At 38.2% G+C, this 19,740-nt stretch overlaps 2 protein-coding genes across 2 annotated transcripts in view; one reads left to right on the top strand and one right to left on the bottom strand.

The window, feature by feature from the left end:
* Positions 1-19,740, bottom strand: part of mib1 (mind bomb 1) — a 268,995-nt gene that overhangs the window by 183,460 nt on the left and 65,795 nt on the right. The gene's annotated exons all lie outside the window — the stretch shown is intronic.
* Positions 331-4,828, top strand: LOC136348831 (uncharacterized). The gene is made up of 5 exons (XM_066299983.1): positions 331-474; positions 3,739-3,928; positions 4,105-4,333; positions 4,386-4,559; positions 4,609-4,828. The coding sequence occupies exons 2-5, from the start codon at positions 3,764-3,766 to the stop codon at positions 4,779-4,781; spliced, it is 741 nt and encodes a 246-aa protein (XP_066156080.1). The 5' UTR covers positions 331-474; positions 3,739-3,763; the 3' UTR covers positions 4,782-4,828.

Below are 19,740 nucleotides of genomic sequence, written 5' to 3' on the forward strand. Positions count from 1 at the left end.
GAAAAGATTTTGTTAATTTTTGTGGTTCGACCGTGCTAATCAGAAATAAAATACCACAATGTTCCACTTTAATTTTTAATGAGCGATATGTAGGGATAAAATGCATCCTGCGTAAATCAAATGAACCTTTTGTAAACAGTATTTAAACCATTTCCCGAAACATGCCACATCAAAATTGCGTTTTACGAGTCCTAAACTCAACTGAGTTTACTTTCTCAACAGCGTCTCAAATACTACATAAATTTCAAACCAGCTCGATTGTCTTCGTTAACGCTCGTGAGCTTAATGTAAACAAATGATCGGTTAGACTAAAGTTGTAAACATTCGCCATCTCGGAATTTCCACCTACAACAATACTCGAATCAGTCGCGTGTTGTTTATTGTTAGAAATGGACGCTTTCATCAGTTGAACGCAAGAAATCACGTTATAATACCATGGTTATTATGTGTTCAGAATAAATAAACCATCATCAGGTAACAAAGAACGTTATTTTAATATAATGCATGCAGTACAATGGTTTTCTCAAGGTTCGCCAAGCCGAATTTGTGTATTTATGTGACAAATCGTTTAGGAACCAATTAGTACGTGGTACTTTTAATACTTATCAAGTGTGACGGATGGGTGCGCTTTTGCTTCTGAGCAGAAATAATTTTGAGTACGGGGATTAGTACCGTGTGTCTTAAGAAAAAAATCTAGAATTTCAAATCTAGGAGCCCAACGAATTATTTGGGCGCAAAAACGTACGTCTTTGATGTGTTCTGCGTAATCTCGAACATAAACGAACCACCCTAACCTCACTTAAAAACACAGATCTATTTACCAGTATTATCAGTTAATTTTGCTAAAAATAGTTTTTCCGAGACTCCGCGGACTTCCATGTTTGTTAGTTAAAGTTTTCTGAGTGGAAAAAATGGTTTTCACGCTCAAGCAAAAAGTATTTGTGGTTGTGTGTTATTTTCAAAATGACGAGTTCATAAACGTAGAATTGGCCCATAAAATTCCACCTTTTCTTCAAGGATTGCAGTGGCGGAATTGCGATTTTGCAACACTTTGAATTATGTTGTAAAATTGTTTCGTGAAACTGGCAGTGTTCAAAGCAAATCGGGAGGTAGTAGACCAACTAAACGAACCCCAGAACTTGTTTGAGAATGTAAAGCGAGTAGTGGATGACAATGCCAGCACATCTTTAAGGAGACCTTCCCAACAATTGGATGCATCGTGTAGCACTTGTGATTTAATCGTTAAAAAAGAAAAATCTGTGATTGTATCCGCACAAGTTGAAAGCGATGCAGGAACTGCAGCCTCCCGATTACGAAAAGAAACTGAGATGATATGATTGGTTTAATCAAACAATGTGAATTCACAAAATTTGAGAGTCTGGGGAGCAAAGAATCCCCGTGTGTTCACGGAAACACTTTTCCATCCCGAAAAACCTGAGATATGGATTGCTATCTCACAAAGACGCTTAGTAGGACGTCGACGACACCATAACATCTAACTAATAACAGAATATGTTGGGCGAATTCATTAACCAACTTCACTTTAGCGAACTGTGATACGAATACTTTTAACAGGATGAAGCAACGACCCATACAGCTAGAACAACTCTCAATTATATTAGAGAATACTATGACGTTAAAGTAGTAAGCTCATGGACGGACTACATCTATCCACCACAATGTCCGGATTTAACCACACTCAACTGTATCTTGTTCCCGACGTTAAAAAATGCCATTTTGAAAACTCCGATACACACGATTGACGTCCTTAAGGACATAATTCGCCAAGAACGTGAAAGTGTTTCTCTACAGACTCTCATTAAAGTATATATCGGACAATATGAAGCATTTAGGTACTAATTTGTGTTTGTGAAACAATGGACATTTTGAGCATTTGTTATAAATCATGTAATTAAATAAATATTAATTTTGTTTTATTACTATACAGGATGTTTAAAAAAGATGCGGCAATGCTTAAAGGGGTGATTTCTCAAGTCAGTTTATGGAAAGACGTTTCTATACGTCCAGAAATATATTGTTTCCAAGGTACAGGCTGTTCAAGGGTTTACTCCCTTATTCCCTAAGAATATTTTGTGCTTTGATGATCTTCATGAAGTGTAAAAAAGTCAGTCAAAATATATTTGAATTATTTTTCAAAAACCGTTATTAACAAAAAATTACCCCCTGTATCTTGGAAACAATACATTTGTAGATCTACACTCATAGAAGCAATTTTTCATGAAATGGCCTGAGAAATGACTCCCTTAAACATTGCCACTTTTTTTAACACACTGTATATAATTTATATTTAATAAATTATGAGATATATAAAATATAAATTATAGATCATGTCTGGCATAGTTGACTTAAGGACATGAAAGTAGAGCTAAGAATGGTAAAAAAGTCCCATAAACATTGATCCTACAAAACACCATTACTGAGACAGGGCCCTTCAAAGGGGTCCTATCATATGGATATGTTTTAAAATAGCTTTCTTTCTGATTAAGATAATGGAATGAAAATTGTAGGTAATAATCATAACATAAAAGTCTTTAACTATCATAAGTTTCATCGAAATCGATTATACATTAGGGCAGTTCTACAATTACCCTTAATAGAAATATTACGAGCTTTATTTATAAAAAAAAGTCGAAAATGATATATTTTTTAAACATATTCACATCGTAATTGTAATGATTGTGGCCTTCGCGTTCTATCATTTAAATTTTTCAAAGCATTAACTCGAAATTTAAAACCAAAATTTATTTTCTTTACCCTTTTACTTTTTTACGTTAATTAGTAAAGTTGTAAGTATGTTTATAGGTATCTTTCAGTTTGCAGACTATTTCTATTACAGAAAGTGGTCTTAAAGATGCCTTAGGATCGTCATCCACTACTCGCCTCATATTTTCAACAAGTTTTGGGGTTCGTTTAGTTCGTTTACCACTTCCCGATTTGCTTTGAACACTGCCAGTTTCCCGAAACAATTTCACAACATAATTCAAACTCTTGCGAAATTGCAATTCCGCCACTGCAATGTGGCGAAATTTTTCACGAAACTCTTGAAGAAAAGGTTTAATTTTATGGACCAATTCTCCGTTTATGAACTCACCATTTTGAAAATAAGACACAACCACAAAGCCTTTTTGTTCGAGTGTAAAGACCATTTTTTCCGCTCAGAAAACTTTAACTAACCAACACAGAAATCGGTGGAGTCTTGGAAAAGACTATTTTCAATAACAACTAACTAATGATACAGGTAAATAGATTTGTATGTTTCAGTGAGCTTAGGGTGGTTCATTTGTGATCGATGTTACGTCGAACATATTAAAGATATACAGGTTGTCGCTGAAATAATTCTATGGCGTACTAAATTCGAAATTATATATGAGACACGGTAGATCAACGTACCGACAATTTTATTCTCAAGATAGTTTTTCTACATAGCAATTATCCAGCAAATACAGTTTCCAGTATTAAAAACTTAATTATTAAAAATTTGAGAGAACAACTTTCTAAAGCAGTCCAGTTTACCATTGGTCAATAACTTAGCTCAGAACCGATTCATCACAGGACAGGCAAATTTAGCTTACAGAGAATTCCATACATAAAATACTCTACAAATACATATATAAAAAGGAACCTTGGACCTACTTGGACAATGACCTTTCAAAACTAAAATCTATTTATCCACAAATGTACTGACTGCTCTAGAATAAACTCTCCAATAACCGTCAGTTCTAGCCCAACGTCAATTAGCACTATGACTGTTCTCCTCGTCCTCCTAATCACCCTTACTTGGACCGACGCAGAAGTTCAAATCGAGGTCACCAATAAAGAACCGGGTCCCATATGGGTGGGCATTCAAGGAGACCCAGGACATGCCCATTTATCCGACGGAGGGTTTGATTTGTCTCAAGGGCAAACGGTATTGTAAGCAATTGAAGGGCCAAAATAGTAAATTGCTAGTAACTTTACCAACGAAATATTTTCCATAGAGATGTAGAGAGCATTTCTCCATTTCCACGGAAAATATCTTCTTTATAAAGTCACCAAAACTTTGCTATAATGGGTCTTAGGAAATAGTCATATACGTGGATTTAGGTGATTGTCTCAGCTCCCGATGATTGGTCTGGAAAATTCTGGCCTAGAACCTGGTGCGAACCTACCAGGCAACACTGCGAAACTGGTAGCTGCGGGGATAGGATACCATGTAAGGGACAAGGAGGAACTCCGCCTTACACTCTCATTGAGATTACCCTCAATGGATACAAAGGATTGGACTACTACGGGCTTTCTTTGATTGAAGGGATGAACCTTAGAGCGAACGCAAGTGCTTTTTCGCCTTAAAAAACCTATATAAATAATTATTGCTCTGCAGATAGCACCGGTTGATGGCCAAGAGGTGTTAGGAGATAAATTTAGTTGCGCTAAAATCCAGTGCCTCATAGATATCAACAATGACTGTCCAGATGAACTCAGGCTAATATACTCAGGTCAAACTATAGGCTGCAAGTCGCCATGTACTAAGTTTAACACGGATATGTACTGTTGCAGGGGTATAGTTTTTCGATCGTTATGACAGGTTATTTTGAAAGTTTTGTTTAGGACAGCACGATCGTCCGGAAACGTGTAATAGCACAGAGTGGCCTAAAGACTATGCAAACACGTTCTTCAAAGAGAAATGTCCAGATGCCTATAGCTATATTTTCGATCCGAAAAAGGGAACTTTTACTTGCAAGGCTTCGAGATACAAAATTCAGTTTGGAGCTAGTTTTTAACTGATGCAGTATCACTAATTGAGCGAAATATAACACGTTACTGGATATTCCTTTATTTTTTTTCTGCATTTTTTCGACGAATGTCTCCTTAAGAGTCAAGAAATTTATGTCCTGGCAACGTTACCTGGCAGGATGGAGTGACCTCCATGAAAAAAACATTAAACTTAACCCTGAAATTATCAGGACATTGTTTTTTTAGCACTTAAATAATAGAAAGCACGCAATATTTTGTCTCGAGCACTCATTTCAATGTTTTGACAGCTGACCCATGTGTTTTAAATGACACGCGAACGTCAAATATAAGCTGAACCCTTAATTATTTCCAAGCGCGATTTCTGAATTTTACTTTTAAAATGCTTTTTGCATTTGGTGATTATGGAAAATTAAAATTTATTGGAAACTTAAACGGTAATGGACTATAGAAGTTTTTTCAGTGTTTCAATAGAATATGTCCACGATTTACCGAATATTATTCAAAAATACACAAATCACAGCAGTGATATATATTAATACCTTATGTCTCCTATCAAACCGATGAATACCTGCTGACCATGGGTATTAAAGAAAAATACAATTCGTACGGTGCTTATAACAGGAAGTGAATTCTACAGAAAATCAAATTAATCTTGCATAAATCGCTTAAGAACTGTTGTTCCCTTTAATAGCTTCCTTGTTAGCCACTTTGGACGTCAAAGTTACTGTGCAATTCGAGATAGCAAACAGAGAATCTGAGCCTATCTGGATTGGAGTATAGGGCAATCTTGGTCATCCCCGTCTGCATGGAGGATGATTTTCTCTCAGTCAAGGGCAAATCGTAAGTTACCCTTCATCATTCTTAAACAGAAATCTAATGCAAATTTTGTTAAGTGACATTGTCAGCTCCTGATAACTGGGATGGGTAATTTTGAGATAAAACGTGCTGCCACCTCTTTTCAATGCATTGTTTGACCGGTGATTGCGGAAATATATTGAAACGTAACGGGACCGGAGGCATCCACCCTGTAACCCTAGTAAAAATCACTCTTAAGGGCTGGGGAAAATTGGGTTACTATGACCTGTCCCTCGTGGACGCTTGTAATATTAAAATGTTCGTAAAATATCTAAGAAGAAAGGTAAAGTTGAGTGATGTAATGAACTTTAGCTCGTACAAGTAAGGCAGTCACGAAGTGCCTACAGCTGCACTAGAGCCTAATGTTTATTTGGTGTCGACTTAATGTATCCGAAGGTGGTAAAGATGAAGCACGGTGGGGTTACTATTGCCTATAAATCTGTCTGCAATCGTTTCAAAACTGATCGGTATTGTAGTAGAGGTGACTTGAGCTGTAGACATCCACAAATAATTTCTTATGATTTTTGTTCGCATTTAGTGCAGCAGAATACTGCGGAAACTTGCAGAAGTTCCACTTGACATATTAACTACCCAGCTTTTTTCAAACGGGAATGCCCAGATACCTACAGTTACTTCTTCGGCGACCACAGAAACGCCTTCACCTGCCAATCCCCCCACTATCGTATCCAATTTGAGGCCTAATGTCGGCAAAACTCTCTTAGCACCATGTAATTTCGATTCACAAGGCAATATACAATTCGCTGTCAAAACCAGCTACATAATTGTTCAATTTCCATTATGCGGGGGTTCTTTAGCGAAGATGAGGAGGAGGAGGAAGAGCGCCGCGATCGGCAAGCACTTAATTGAATTGGACTCGCGGTGGCAAAACAAAAAGCAAAATAAAGGATATCCTAAATGCGCAATTTATCCCGACCCGGCCACCCGATCGCGGATTTATCGCCCCTTTATGGAGTGCTCAGGACCACCATTCGAATTCAATTAGATAGTGGGGCCATACGGGGGCGCCGACAGACACGCCTTCTACAGGACGACACGAAGATGGGAAACTTTCCTCGACAAACACGAAAGCTCAAAACTGTTCCATCCAAAATATTCCGGTTATAAGACGCAATAGTACCAGGAGTTTAAATCACGAATCATAAAAACAAATATATCGAATATTCGGTAGTGCAATACGAACCAAATTTTATACAAAAATGGCTCTTCTCACGTTTAATTTCCATATAGATAACTATCGGCATCCCGAGAAAATAAAGTTTCCCACATATCGGAGAAGGAAACCAACGTGCCACTGTACTTTAGAGCCATAAAACCTGTGGCTGTTTTCTCATGTTCAAATCAATACTTGAAACTCAAAAGAATATTTCGATAATGACTGCAGTCAATGGGAACTTCTCGACCACGTTAAAAATTAAACTTACCTGCCACAATTTCAATAACAAAGATGATCCTACTTTTTGGCTTCTTCAAAGATTTAAGTTAATCTTAAAAAAGCCACACTTACCTGAAACAAAGAGAAACTGAGATAATAAAATATGAAAAGAACTTTGGACCACAAAATGGCCTGATAAAACATTTACCCGAAAAAAATGAGGTAAAGGAGATGAAATTTTTCATTTAAAAGGGGGATGTATAGTCATCCACTTTCTCATTTGGAATTTTAAACTCCACACGTGGGAATTGAAAAATTCAAAATCACTTCATTTCGGCAGAAATTTGCTAAACCAAGTACATATTATGTTATTAGTTTTTAAGCGCCTGTGCAATTAGCGCACACCCACGCTATTCGTCCGTACTCGGCTAAATCATCGTGCTATCCGATTAGCGAAGACTCTCTCGGAAAGCCGATTCGGAGAGATACCTGGAAACAGACAAATTGCACCATGATTTTTTACGTGACGAAGACACTTGAAAGAATTTTCGTGAAATTGAATATTTTTCGAATCCATCCCATATATAAAAACATGTGCAAGATACACGACAAATTTTATTATTTCCGATTGGGTGGGTATTTCATGCTTCCGTTCCCGATCCAAACTTTTATATTGCGATTTTTCCGGATCAACCCGAGACATAAACAGACACTTTTATGTCCCAGTAAAATTTATTGTTTTTTTCCAATGTATATCTCCGAGGTAAATTGATTTTCATTCACGCGAAATGATGCGTCCATCAACTTTTTACTGGTTCCCGTATAAGACGTGAAGAAGCAGATATTAAAAAGCACTTCGCGAAAGTTTCCGGGCGCAGATCCTCTTGGAAACAGGACTAATAAAAGTGATCGTTATTGGAAATTCCCTTGGAGGATCTCGCCGTATTTTCATATTTCCCTCAGACTAAATTCGATAAACGCCCTAGGGAATGGCCAATCTATTGTGCATGAACCTTGTTTAATCTATCGGGGAAATAATGTTCTGCGCACCGACGCAATCCCCATTATATCACATAGAAAATTGATTTAATCATCAAGAGCATATAAGAATTCGACCATTTCAATTAACAAAACTTTATTAAATCCCAACGTGGAAATTAAACTCAATATAGTAAATTCTCGATTACACCGATTCAATTGTGCGCAATCAGCGATGCGAGATTGCAAATTCGTTTCGCGATAATGAAATACCAAAAACCAATAAATATTTAAACAGAAGTATAATAATGTATGAGTTTTGCGCAAAGAATGCAAAAACCGCAACCGTTGGCCCGCTCTTTCGCGATTTATTGCCTTGGCTGGTCTCCCTTGAAAACACACACATAAAAGTATGTACACGTACGCTGCAATAAATTTCCGTAATATTTATAGAACAACTTAGAATAGTTTCAGTTTGAGACTCGGGGTCTAAATAAGGAACAACCATTTGTAATTTCGGTAAAGACTCGTGCATAAATAAACGGATAAGGTTTTTTTTTTCGGTATTCTCTGAGATTTGATTCAAACCATAAAAATGGCAACGCAGCCCTTAACGCTTATTTCTATTTGTACGTCAGATTTTGACAGAAACGCACTGCAGTTACAACTGAATGTGGCAGACGACAGGTTGGAAAACAAAATCGGATGGGTTGCCAGATGGTGCAGGAAGAACTAAACAGATCGATTTTCATGCAATGAACCGGATCTCCAGTAAACTCATTGGAATTTTCCTGATACTAGTAAAACTGATAAAACGGGGTTCTCTAGCTAGCAAACCTTCTCTCAGTCGAGGCGAAACTTTTGAAGAAAAGTGAACTTTTAATTGCACATTTACATTTAAATTTTTAATTTAAATATAAACGTTTCTTATTTTTAATTTACGTATAAATGTTGATGAAGAAACTCAGAGATACATGGTGAAAACGTTTAGCATAGCGTGGGAGATGCAAAAACGCTTACACGCCCTAAAAGACCCTTAAAGATCCGTGCTCGATAATGCGGCATTTTTACATTCGGGCCATTCCCCATTTCATATACATGAAGATCTCTACTGCTTTGATTTAAATTATACAAATGGCAACGTCGCGTTTATCACTTGTTTCATTACAGACGTAGCAGTTTGACAGGAACGCGTTGTAGTTTCAGGCGCCGCTGACAGATGACGAACTGAAAAACGTAATCTGGAAGGCCAAGAGCGGGTGAGGGAAAGATTGAAACGATCGATTTTCATGCAAAAACTGCTAGAGCAAAAGACATCAGTAATGCAATGATTGATATATGAGAATCCATGGTAAACTCATTAAGATTGCTACTGAATAAAATTGGAGCTGTTCCAGCTGCCGAACCTTTTTTAACCGGAATGATGGCAGATGTTCTTAAAAAGAGGTGAACTTTGAAATTTAACAAAATATGTTGGTGTTACTGACAGATACATAAATGTTAAGTATAACGTAACACATGCAAAAACTCTATTACATCCTAAAAGAGCCTTCCAGAGCCGTGCTCTATAATGCGGCATTTTACATTCGGACGACTCTCCGTTTCATATACATGAGGACCGAGAAAAAGTTTGCGCCCAAATCTTGTTTGTACGTTCGGAGATTTCGGGTCTCGGCTCGCGAACGATGACTTCCCAAATTAGATTTCGATTCTACTAGCTGCACCCGGATTATGTACGCCAACATTCGCGATTGGGGGTTTTCTTTGCCACCCCAAAGCCTTGAAGGGCTATAAAAGAGCACACATTTCGCCGCACTCCACGTCGATAGTTTTTAATAGAAAGGACCCTAACTGGGACAAGCGGCATCACGGCCTCACAAGGACCCTTGATTGCACCTCAAAGAATTCCGCTTCTTTGGCTCACCCGTTTCCCTCCTCGAAGCCCCCTTTACATCTAACCTCGACCGCCTTAGAGTGTAATTCTTCTTTAGTCTGCGTCTTTTTACTTTTTCCCCATTCGGTTCAGTTTTATCGCAATAAGTTGTTGAGTTGGGAAGATATGGAGTTTTCGCGCATTACCATTACCCCCCTTAAACCCCAACAAATTGTTTGCATTAAGCTCGTTGTTCGCCCCCGTAAAGGTTTTGCATTTTTTTAAGCTAACTCGCCGAAAATAATAATATTGAAATGAGTTAGCTTTAGCACTTCGTTTAGAGGGTAATTGCGAAAACTGCTCATTGGCACCAGTTTGATCCCCAGTTCCTCATTTCGCACTGCAATGTTTCCAAGAATCAGCGGTTTAAACTGCCCCCGGGGGCTCGTACCGTTTTTGTTTAAGGCATTTTATATTTTCCGTTCAGACTTAATGCGAAACAAAAGGGTTGGATAAACAGAAAGTGGCGACAAGGCCCTTTGGGGACAGTTCGTGGAGCGGAAAGTGTTTTTGACACTGCCGCATCGTTATTACTAACTGTGCTTCAGGCTCAAGCACGTGCCAAAGCTTTTCAAAGAGCTTTGCGAGAGTGACAGATCCGTATTGGTCCGAATTGATAAAGATCATAGAATAGAAGGATTTCACATTAATTTCAACGGTAAAACCTCTTGTTACTTCTCCAGCGTTAATGACTTCTCCCTTCTCCCTCTGTTGGAGCAGACCGAATTTTATTATAATAAATCAGTTTGTTAGTGCGGAAAAGCTTTAATTGCTCGAATTATGAGGACCGAATTGCATTAATTATGCCCGGAAACAATGCGAATGAAACTTTTATTGCCGTTTCAAATTATTAAATGAAAACGAATTCGACGCCATTTATTGCGAGGTGCGAAGTGTGAAACCATATCATCGATGTCCCGTTTTGATTCTATTTTATATCGGCGATATTTGCGGATTTTTCAGACAACAAATCATCGAGGATTTTCTGAATTTTATGCATGAAAACCAAGTTTTCATGGAAGCCTTAAATTATATCCGGAAAACGATTCGGAGACCTAATGGGCCTGTCCGTGGCAGCGCAGCTGCCTCGTCCGCTGAATTGTTCCAGACGACTCTATTAGCAGAAAAGGGTTTTAATTTCGTTAATTACTAAGTAAACTGCATTAATTATATGAAATAAAGTCGCGCTGCTAATTATCGTGATTTATGGCGCTTTTATTACTTCATTCTCGAATGAAATGGAAAAATAAAGAAACCGAATCGAATTAGTTTTTCTTTAAGGTGTAAATCGCAAATTAAAGATACGTGAGACATAAGACATGCAGCATGAGATATGCAGTAAACTCTGCTTGTCGGAGACATACTGACGCAAATCAATTGAATTTAAATTGGTGGAGTACGAATAATTTCATACCACACGCGCCAATGTTGCTGTGGTGAGCAAGACCTATAAACATTTTATCATAAATAGCAATAAATATTTCCGGACGGACACTAAAATTCATTTTTGTTTTAATTCTATATGGAAAGAACGCGTCACGTACAAGTCAGGGTTGTTGGAACGGTAAAATTGCATATTATTCTGAGTTAAAACTAACTGAGCATAACTTTCAATCTTCCCTAAGGACTCCAACAAAAATCCTTTTATTATTATGGCGTTATGGTGACAATTTTGTCACCGCCTTTAGGTCCTTGGAGTTTTGAGAAGAAAAACAAACGTTGACAATAAGGTGAAACGTAGAAAATTTGAATTTCTAAAACGTAGATAACACACTGAAATTCTTGTTTCGCGTCGCTGAGGAATAATCTTACCCTACTTAATTTAACCTGTCTTTTTTCTTAGTTTCATCTCCTGTGTTGGAGATTACTCTAAGTGCTATTTGTTAGCGGTCAGTTTCTTTTTATGAGTCCGGGGATGACCTTTTGCTCTAACTTAGCTGTTATCCATGCTTACCCAATCAGAGGCCACGCGTTAGTTTTTATTTGGTAGAATATGTGCTACCAAACATCGAATTATGGTTGTTAAAACGGGGATTGCAACATGTCTAGTTGTACCGTCCAAATTAACGTCGAATAAACAAAATTTCAATATTGAAAAGACATACGTAAAAAATGGAAAAATTCAGCGATGCTTCCATGGTTAGCAAAGCGCCTCTATTAAAGTATAATAAAATCAAAGAAAGTGCACATAATTCGCTTCATAGAAACATAAAAAACCGACGTGTGGCCGCCAGTTCAATAAGCATTTATAACACTCATGCTTGAGCAAGAGACCAACCTCGGACACAGAAAATACTACCCTAACGAATACGACTTAGAGTAATCACCAACGTAGGACAACGTAGGAAGTGAAATGTAGCAAAAGGACAGGTTAAATTAGGTAGAATAGTCAAATATCAATCACTTATCTCAAATGAACCCTTTCACATGAGTTCAGATCTTAGTCACAGAGAAGAAAACTTCGAAGTATTTCACACATTTTAGGGTCACCCTTCATCTATTTTAGCTACCTGTTATCTTTCGTTTTTCTAATCATTTTTTCCTAGGCTCTGAAGTGACGGTTTTGTCACGCAAACGTGCACAAAGGTTTCTGTTCGAAATCAATTATTAATAAAAAGCAAACGTTATTCTCAGTTATTACCAACTGTGAGAGAATGGTGTGCGACTCCGCCACTCTCACAATCCCTGCTTGTAGTGGGACGTCGTTTCCAAGTTGAATAAAAGAAAGAGAACAATTTAACAATTCTTTCAAACGAATGGAAGATAATCAAAAATTCGGATGCGCAATTCGGTGTGCAGAAAGTCCAAACGCTTACAAAATTTCATTTTCGAGCAGAACTTAATAATTTTGCGACATTGTCATGTACGGTGAGGTTAAAAAAAAAAAAACAAAACGCCTGACAAAGGACACAAATTTTGGACTTCGAATCGTAGATTCGAAAAGTCGAGGAATTCCAACGCCGAAGTAAAATTAGCAGAAACGAGTGCGCAACGTTCAATTTCTCCGGGATATGCGTATTACTGTCGAAATCCATTTTGTAATCTTAAAGACCGCCCTGCATGCAACCGCTACCCTCCGTTGCATAAATAATTAGGCCTCCGTCTGCTCAAATAATAATCAAAATTTGGCTGTGACAACAAAAGCTTAATGCAGTTAATGGCAAAATATCAATTAAACACTCTAAATGAAAGGGATCAGTGTGTAAAATCACTTCGCAAGAAGAGGATTTTCCTGCGACGCCGAGAGGGTATTTATTTCTCCACCCCATTAACTTGTTAGCAAACGCAACAGCGTTCGTTTAACAGTCAAAACACGCCGGAAACCTGATTTGCATTCGGTCTCTGTCAAATTCTAAATTACGGCAGGCCGCATCTAAGAAAATTAGGTGGAAAGTGTTTCGGTGTTGATGCGGGGCCCTCGCCCTTAATGGCGTAAGTGATCCGGGTTGTGTTCCTGACACTAATGAAAACCCTGCGAGAACAGGTATCGGTGGGTCGGCAAAATTGATTGTCTACGATCGTCGATGGATTGGAGGCCTTATACAATGCATTATCTCGCGAAAATCTCTAACTAAGACACTTTCAAGGCGTCGTAATTGAAACTTGAAGGAATCCACGTTGTTTCGCGCCTCGCCGAAGATACACGTTCCCACACGCGACTATTATTACTACTACGTTACCATTAACGACGGTGGGACAAGTCTCACCAAGGTGAACCAGCGATAAGTCAAAGGAAAAATCCCATTTCCCCGTTCCAAAGAAATATTATTGAACCAATAACGCTCATAGTCGACAGGCGGTCTGCATTTTTCGCTGACTTGTCGAGGATAGAGCGAAGACGCTCCAAATTGCTGTCGAGTCATTTCTAAGCGAAAACGGCCCTGTCTCTGGCACAGATTATATCAGAAATGACATCACGGTTGGCCGGCTGCAATTTTGGTCACGTGAATTATCGAGCCAAACTGCATTAATTACACCCCACAAACCACAGTCCTTTTAATGATTATTTGCATACTTCTGCTCACCAAGTTGGGTCACTACGAAAAGGCTTTCAATATTAAAATCTAACCCTTTAAAATCCGGGGACGTCGCCCAAGTCCGGAAATAAGATTTGCATTTGTCAACGTATCCAAGCCGTTCATTAAGATTCATCCGCCAATCTCCAGTTTTAATTTAATTGCGGACGAAAATTCGTCCTTAAAGCGTTTTGAGTGTGTTTGCAATTATGGCGGATTATTTAAATCTTCGGGGCTGCCAAGCCGGAGTTTGCTACGCCCGAGATCCACTTTGCAAGTGATTATTGTTATCGCAAAAGCAGGTGGAAGCTATGTTGTTGCGTAATGAGTTGTCTCGGAAGAAAAAAAACTCAGCGGGGAGGAGAAATATCACGTTAATATGCTTAAATCAGCTGATACAGAGCCCTTTTTTTCCTTTTATCCCACTTGGGAATATCCCCTCACAGACGAGTAGGGATTGTTGGAACGGTGGAATCGCACACTGTTCTGAATTAAAATTAACTGAGAGCACATTCACGCGCACGAAAACTGTCGTCAAGGTTTCGGTGAGGAATCCGTTATTGTTTCCAAAGAGTAGGAAAAAAATTATTTAAAAAACGAAAATTAACGGTTAATTGAAATGTGTGCAAACGTCCGCGGTCAAAGTTTTACTTCTGCGTACGTTACGGAGGTGCATTCTCAGAAAAATTAAAAACATTTTGGAATGCGGTTTCCCGCTCGGACGGACCGACACGGATATGTGAACATTAACCCCGTGTTCGGCGTCATCCTAGAGCGTTACAACGCTCTCCATACCGAGTAACCTACGTGGCGAAGTACCACGACACCTTGGGAATTACTACGGTGCCAGATCTGCGTTATCAGACGGAGATTTCCGAGACAACGACCGCTCGTCATAACTCCTAAAAACGATAAAACTTTTCAGTTTCAGCCGCAGGTACGCGGCCGAAATTTCTTCGCTCTATGCACGATTTCGAATCTTACAAATTCCTTCCCCGAGATAAAAGTGTGTTCCGAACGATAAAGCCGACCACAAATCTTAGCGAAATTGTCCTCCCGTCCTCGCGGAAAAAGTGGCGCGCCACGGGACACCGGCACCTGCACAAATCTTCTTGAATGGCCCTAATGTACCGACTAAAACTTTGAATTTAAACTTTTTAGTTTAGCGTAAATTTAATCCCTCCGGGGGGTTAAATGTCGCGCGAAAAGAGAAAAGTTGCATTATCTGCCGCTATTTTCGCCGCGAACTATGGCCGTTTGTCTTGCGGGCGGTGTGGTACCCTCCTGAGGGCTCCGGTTCTTGAATTAAACGCTTGCCAATTTTATCATTAAAAAAGCGAAATAAAGGTTTTGATTTGTTGTTGCACAGTTTAATATTTAAACGTACTACAAAGGGAAATTAAATCAGTTACTTGCCCAACTGCTTTTTGTGTGTATGGTGAAAAATCAAGCACAATGTTGAAACAACGTTGGAAATATTTAACAATGCCAATATTTTCTCAAAAGCTTTCGCATTTTCAACAGGAACTAACTGTTCATTTAATTGAATAACCCTCATAAATCGATATTTTAATAGAATCGACAATTAAAACCAAATGTGCAGCCGCCATTCACAAATTTATTATCCAGTAATACAGGAAAAATAATCGCGGAATTTATTTGAGTAATAAAATTTTATATCAAAATTTGTTTTGGAACTAAATGACGGTAATTATTATACTATACCCACCGTTTAAATTAAGCGCGGCCAAATTGCAAAATAGATTTTTACATAAATTTTCACAATAAACCGACATTTTCTTCGCTTCAAAAAATAATCATTCGAGGCGATAGTAGCCCCGATGGAAAAGGAGAAGTCGCTTTTCATCTGAAAAGCTTCGAAGGTGGCCCTTTGAGGAATGCCCTTTGATATTTCGATTTCATTTCCTAGAGTGCATCTGCATATCATATCTCTTTTCTACCATTAGACCATTGATCTGCGCTATTTGGAGCAGCTTAATCCCACGATAATGAGCTGTCCAGTTGGAGGTTGGAGCCGACCTTAGAAGCTCCATCGCCCATATAGACTGGGAGCAATTAATTTCTCTGGAAATCCCATTTTAAACCGGCGAGATAAGGTGAACTGATTCGGAAATAGTCCTTGAGCCAGAATTTGGGACAAAGATCCTACCTTTGTTCGACCGTGATTCACTGAAACCGTAATATTAATCAGCCTCTCATACTGAGAATTGGGGGAAATTGCTGTGAAGGTCTAATTGAGACGCAGAAGTAATCGACTGAGGCTTAAGAATCGCCCTATAGTCGTGCGTCGAATATCCCTCGACTAAACGCTTGTCGGAAGACTGCGGGATGAATATGCAAATTCGTGTAATGCATTTTTAATTATCGCCCATTTTTTGGGCTTCCATTAATTGACGATAGTGCCCCGAAACAAACGGACTCCCTCGTCCAACGTGACTAGGGGATTTTTGCCCTAAATTGGCGCCGGCCGGATTAAACCTGCGGTGAGAAGGGCGTACGGAAAGTAATGAGGTTTATGCGACGCTTACTTACAAGGATCATGTTGTCTTTAAGTGTGCGACATGGCCGACCCTCAACAAATACCCTTCACGTCCGGTACGACTTGGACTAAACCTCGGAGGTCACTCTGAAGATATCAATCTCACTAAGCACAATCTGTTGGAGATTTCTGTCTCGATCTCGATTTCCTGATCGTTAAAATTTAAAATCGTGATTAATTTTGAGGTTTCGCTAAAAAGGCACCATAAGCTGACAAGATATATATAGTAAACGCATGGAAGAGACGAATGGTAACCGTCAAGTGTACGTTTTCTGCACTGATCTAAATCGTCAATGGAGCCGATTGACGACGTGCGACTCAGTAATTCAATTCGGTTTCGACAAGTTTAGGCGTTATATGGCGCCATCTAGCAATAATCACCAAAACTGATATTTTTTTCGTTAATTTCACAATACCTCTTTATGTAACTAGTTGGGAAATGCATAGCTTTGTAAAACACGTGTGATTCTGCGACACGAGAGAAGAGACATTAACTAGGATTTCCCAAAGAGTCATGCATGTTTTTTTTTTTTTTTAATTGTGCTGCATGACAAAAAGAGTCAAGAGGAAAATGCAGAGATTTAAACTAATTCAAGTTGCCAACCGTATCTGTGGAACTACAGTAACTGTTGTTATTAGTCTCACATGTTAGCTGTGTTGCGAAATGAAAGTGCCTGAAGTAAATTGAAAATTTATTTACAGTTTTCAGGCAGCTTTTGGGCAAATGTAATACTAATCCAAAATAGGGAATATGTACATCCTTTAACAAACACCGTAAACAGTGACTTCTCGTATTACATATTATGAAAATTGATGACAATAAAGCCGGACGTAAAACGTATGATTTGCCGCATACAGTAAAACTAAACACCAAATTCGGAATTTAATAACTGTAGCCACACACGAACGAGGAAACAACAGCAGAAGTTTCCTGTTTATCCGGCTTGGCTTCATCGGCGATAACTCGCTGCTAAAATGGCGACCGATCCATTGTGAAAGGTGGTCACAGTACAGGGAAACACGGGAAAATACACCTCGAAACGAGGCAGTTTAGCCCCGGCTCTTACAAATAACAAAGTACGAAAACGGATCCTTATGAGCCGCCCATTCGAGCTTATCTCGTAAAGTTTACGGGCTTTCGGAGCTGGAAGTGCCACGCTCGTAAAGCTGCAATCCTTTATACACACGCTAGTCTATGGTTTGTTAGTTAATTGTAACTTAACAATGGAGTCACTTTTTTCAATAATGCATGAAGAACTTCTGATTGACTAACCATGTCCTAGTTTATATTATACAGTGAAAGTCGCGAATAACGACGTCGGTTATAACGACAAGTCACATGTAGCGACGGAAATTCGAACGTTCGGTTGGATTTACATTTACCTCATTGGGAAAAAGTCGCTTTTAGCGTCCGCAAAAAAGACATTTTTGGTGGTTTGCCAGCCAGGTATAGCGACGTTACGCGATATAGTATAGTAATTGTAGTATAAAATCGACATTGTCGGCATTCTTTGAAAAGCGATTCTAAAAGTGACCGACATATTTTTTTAAAGCAGCGCCTGTAGCGGCTTTATAGACAAATTCCAGAAAATTTCTTTTTAATATATGTACATATTTGACACATCTATGTACGGTGGTGGGTTTTCTGCGATTCCTATGTAAAGCTACTAAAATACGTTTCTTAATCAGGTTCGATTTTTTTTGCGGCTTTTCTAATTGAATGCTGGCAGTGTCGAGATTATCGTGCAATTACTATAAATACAAAAAAATCTATTTCTTTAATACGTTGAGGATCTAACGCCACTAAGCAACCAAAAGTATGATCACGAAATTTACCGATTTGAGCCGTAGAATCTAAATTTTTTACGTGTCGATGTAGTCATTTACATCTTATGTCGGTAAATTGCTCAAAAAAGAAATTATAGAGGAGTGTAGAGAGGAATAGGAACGGGGGAACTATACAGGGTGTCCATTTAACAGCACCTCGAACTACTATGAGGTTATTTGTGACTTCGGAAAAAATCAATTACGGGGATGTGTAAGAGGCTAACGAAGACACATTTTGAAAGCAGCGGCAATTCTACAGGGTGTCCCAAAAAAGCAGGGCGTCATAAAGTGTCACTGTTTTAAATCGAACCACCTGAATTTTTTTCATGTCATAAAATCCTTTCTAGATCCTATGCTAGTTCTCGATTTTTTTTCACCCTGTGATGTAGGGACTCGAAGAAATGACGTTTAAAAAGAAATTATACATTTGCAGTGCCTCATAAAAAAAATTAACATCGCAGTTAGCTTAAGATTACCTTAACAATCATGAACACTCATTTAGCCAACAATACGTACAGAGTGTTCACAATAACAACTTTACCTATTACCCTTTCAACTTCCATTTTCTCGATTTTTTTCAAATAAGACAGTGTGTTTTTTATGACGTGAAATGAAAGAAAATTGAATTTTCTTTATTTTAATATAAAACAATGTCATATTTATCTTTAATTTAAATCCAATCATTAATTAATTTGGAAAAACCTGTATTCAGGATTAAGTGCTGAGTGTTAATCGCTCGTTGCCATGATTTTAATGTTTTTTTTTTGTTTTAAGTTTTGGCAGCTCATTAACTTCTTGACCAATTTCTCTTGTACTTCTTACCCTAAAACTTGAATTTTCTACTACTGATTACATGATGTCCAGTTTATTTTCTTCTCCTGAGACCCTCTTATTTTGACTTTCCCTTTTACAATTAATACTTCCCGTTCTTTTACAAGGCTTTTTTAGACTTTTTAGACCCTTTAAGTTGGGATGTCCTCTATAAGGGATCGTGCCGAAATGCTAAATAACAAATTGCACCACACGAATCAATTCCAAAATCATACTGATTAGTTCTTATTGAGTACACTTCATTTTGATGGCCAGTTTTAAAATAAATAGATTTTAAAGGAACAGAAACCCGTAAATGAGCTGTCGTAATCTAAAACAAAAAACATTGAAACCATGGCAACGCATGATTCACACTAAGGCATTTAGCCATGGATGACGTTTATCCACAAATAATTACTAATTCCATTAATATTTAAGATAAACACGTCATATATGCAAAAATCAAGAAAATTGAAGATGAAAACGAGATAGTTTAAGTTCTTATTGTGAACACCCTGTGTGTATACTTACTAAATAAGTTTTTGTCCCAGTTAAGGTGATTTTATTTGAGAATCTATTCGAAAATTACCAAAATCTAACTTAAACTAACTGT

Source organism: Euwallacea fornicatus, chromosome 35 (genome assembly GCF_040115645.1).
Source record: "Euwallacea fornicatus isolate EFF26 chromosome 35, ASM4011564v1, whole genome shotgun sequence".
Lineage (NCBI taxonomy): Eukaryota > Metazoa > Arthropoda > Insecta > Coleoptera > Curculionidae > Euwallacea > Euwallacea fornicatus.

Excerpts from the sequence above, each read along its gene's own strand:
- LOC136348831 (XM_066299983.1), top strand. The coding sequence starts at position 3,764 with ATGACTGTTCTCCTCGTCCTCCTAATCACCCTTACTTGGACCGACGCA. Across the intron at positions 3,929-4,104 it reads ATTTGTCTCAAGGGCAAACG|GTGATTGTCTCAGCTCCCGA; the intron begins GTATTGTAAGCA and ends ACGTGGATTTAG. Across the intron at positions 4,560-4,608 it reads GGATATGTACTGTTGCAGGG|GACAGCACGATCGTCCGGAA; the intron begins GTATAGTTTTTC and ends AGTTTTGTTTAG.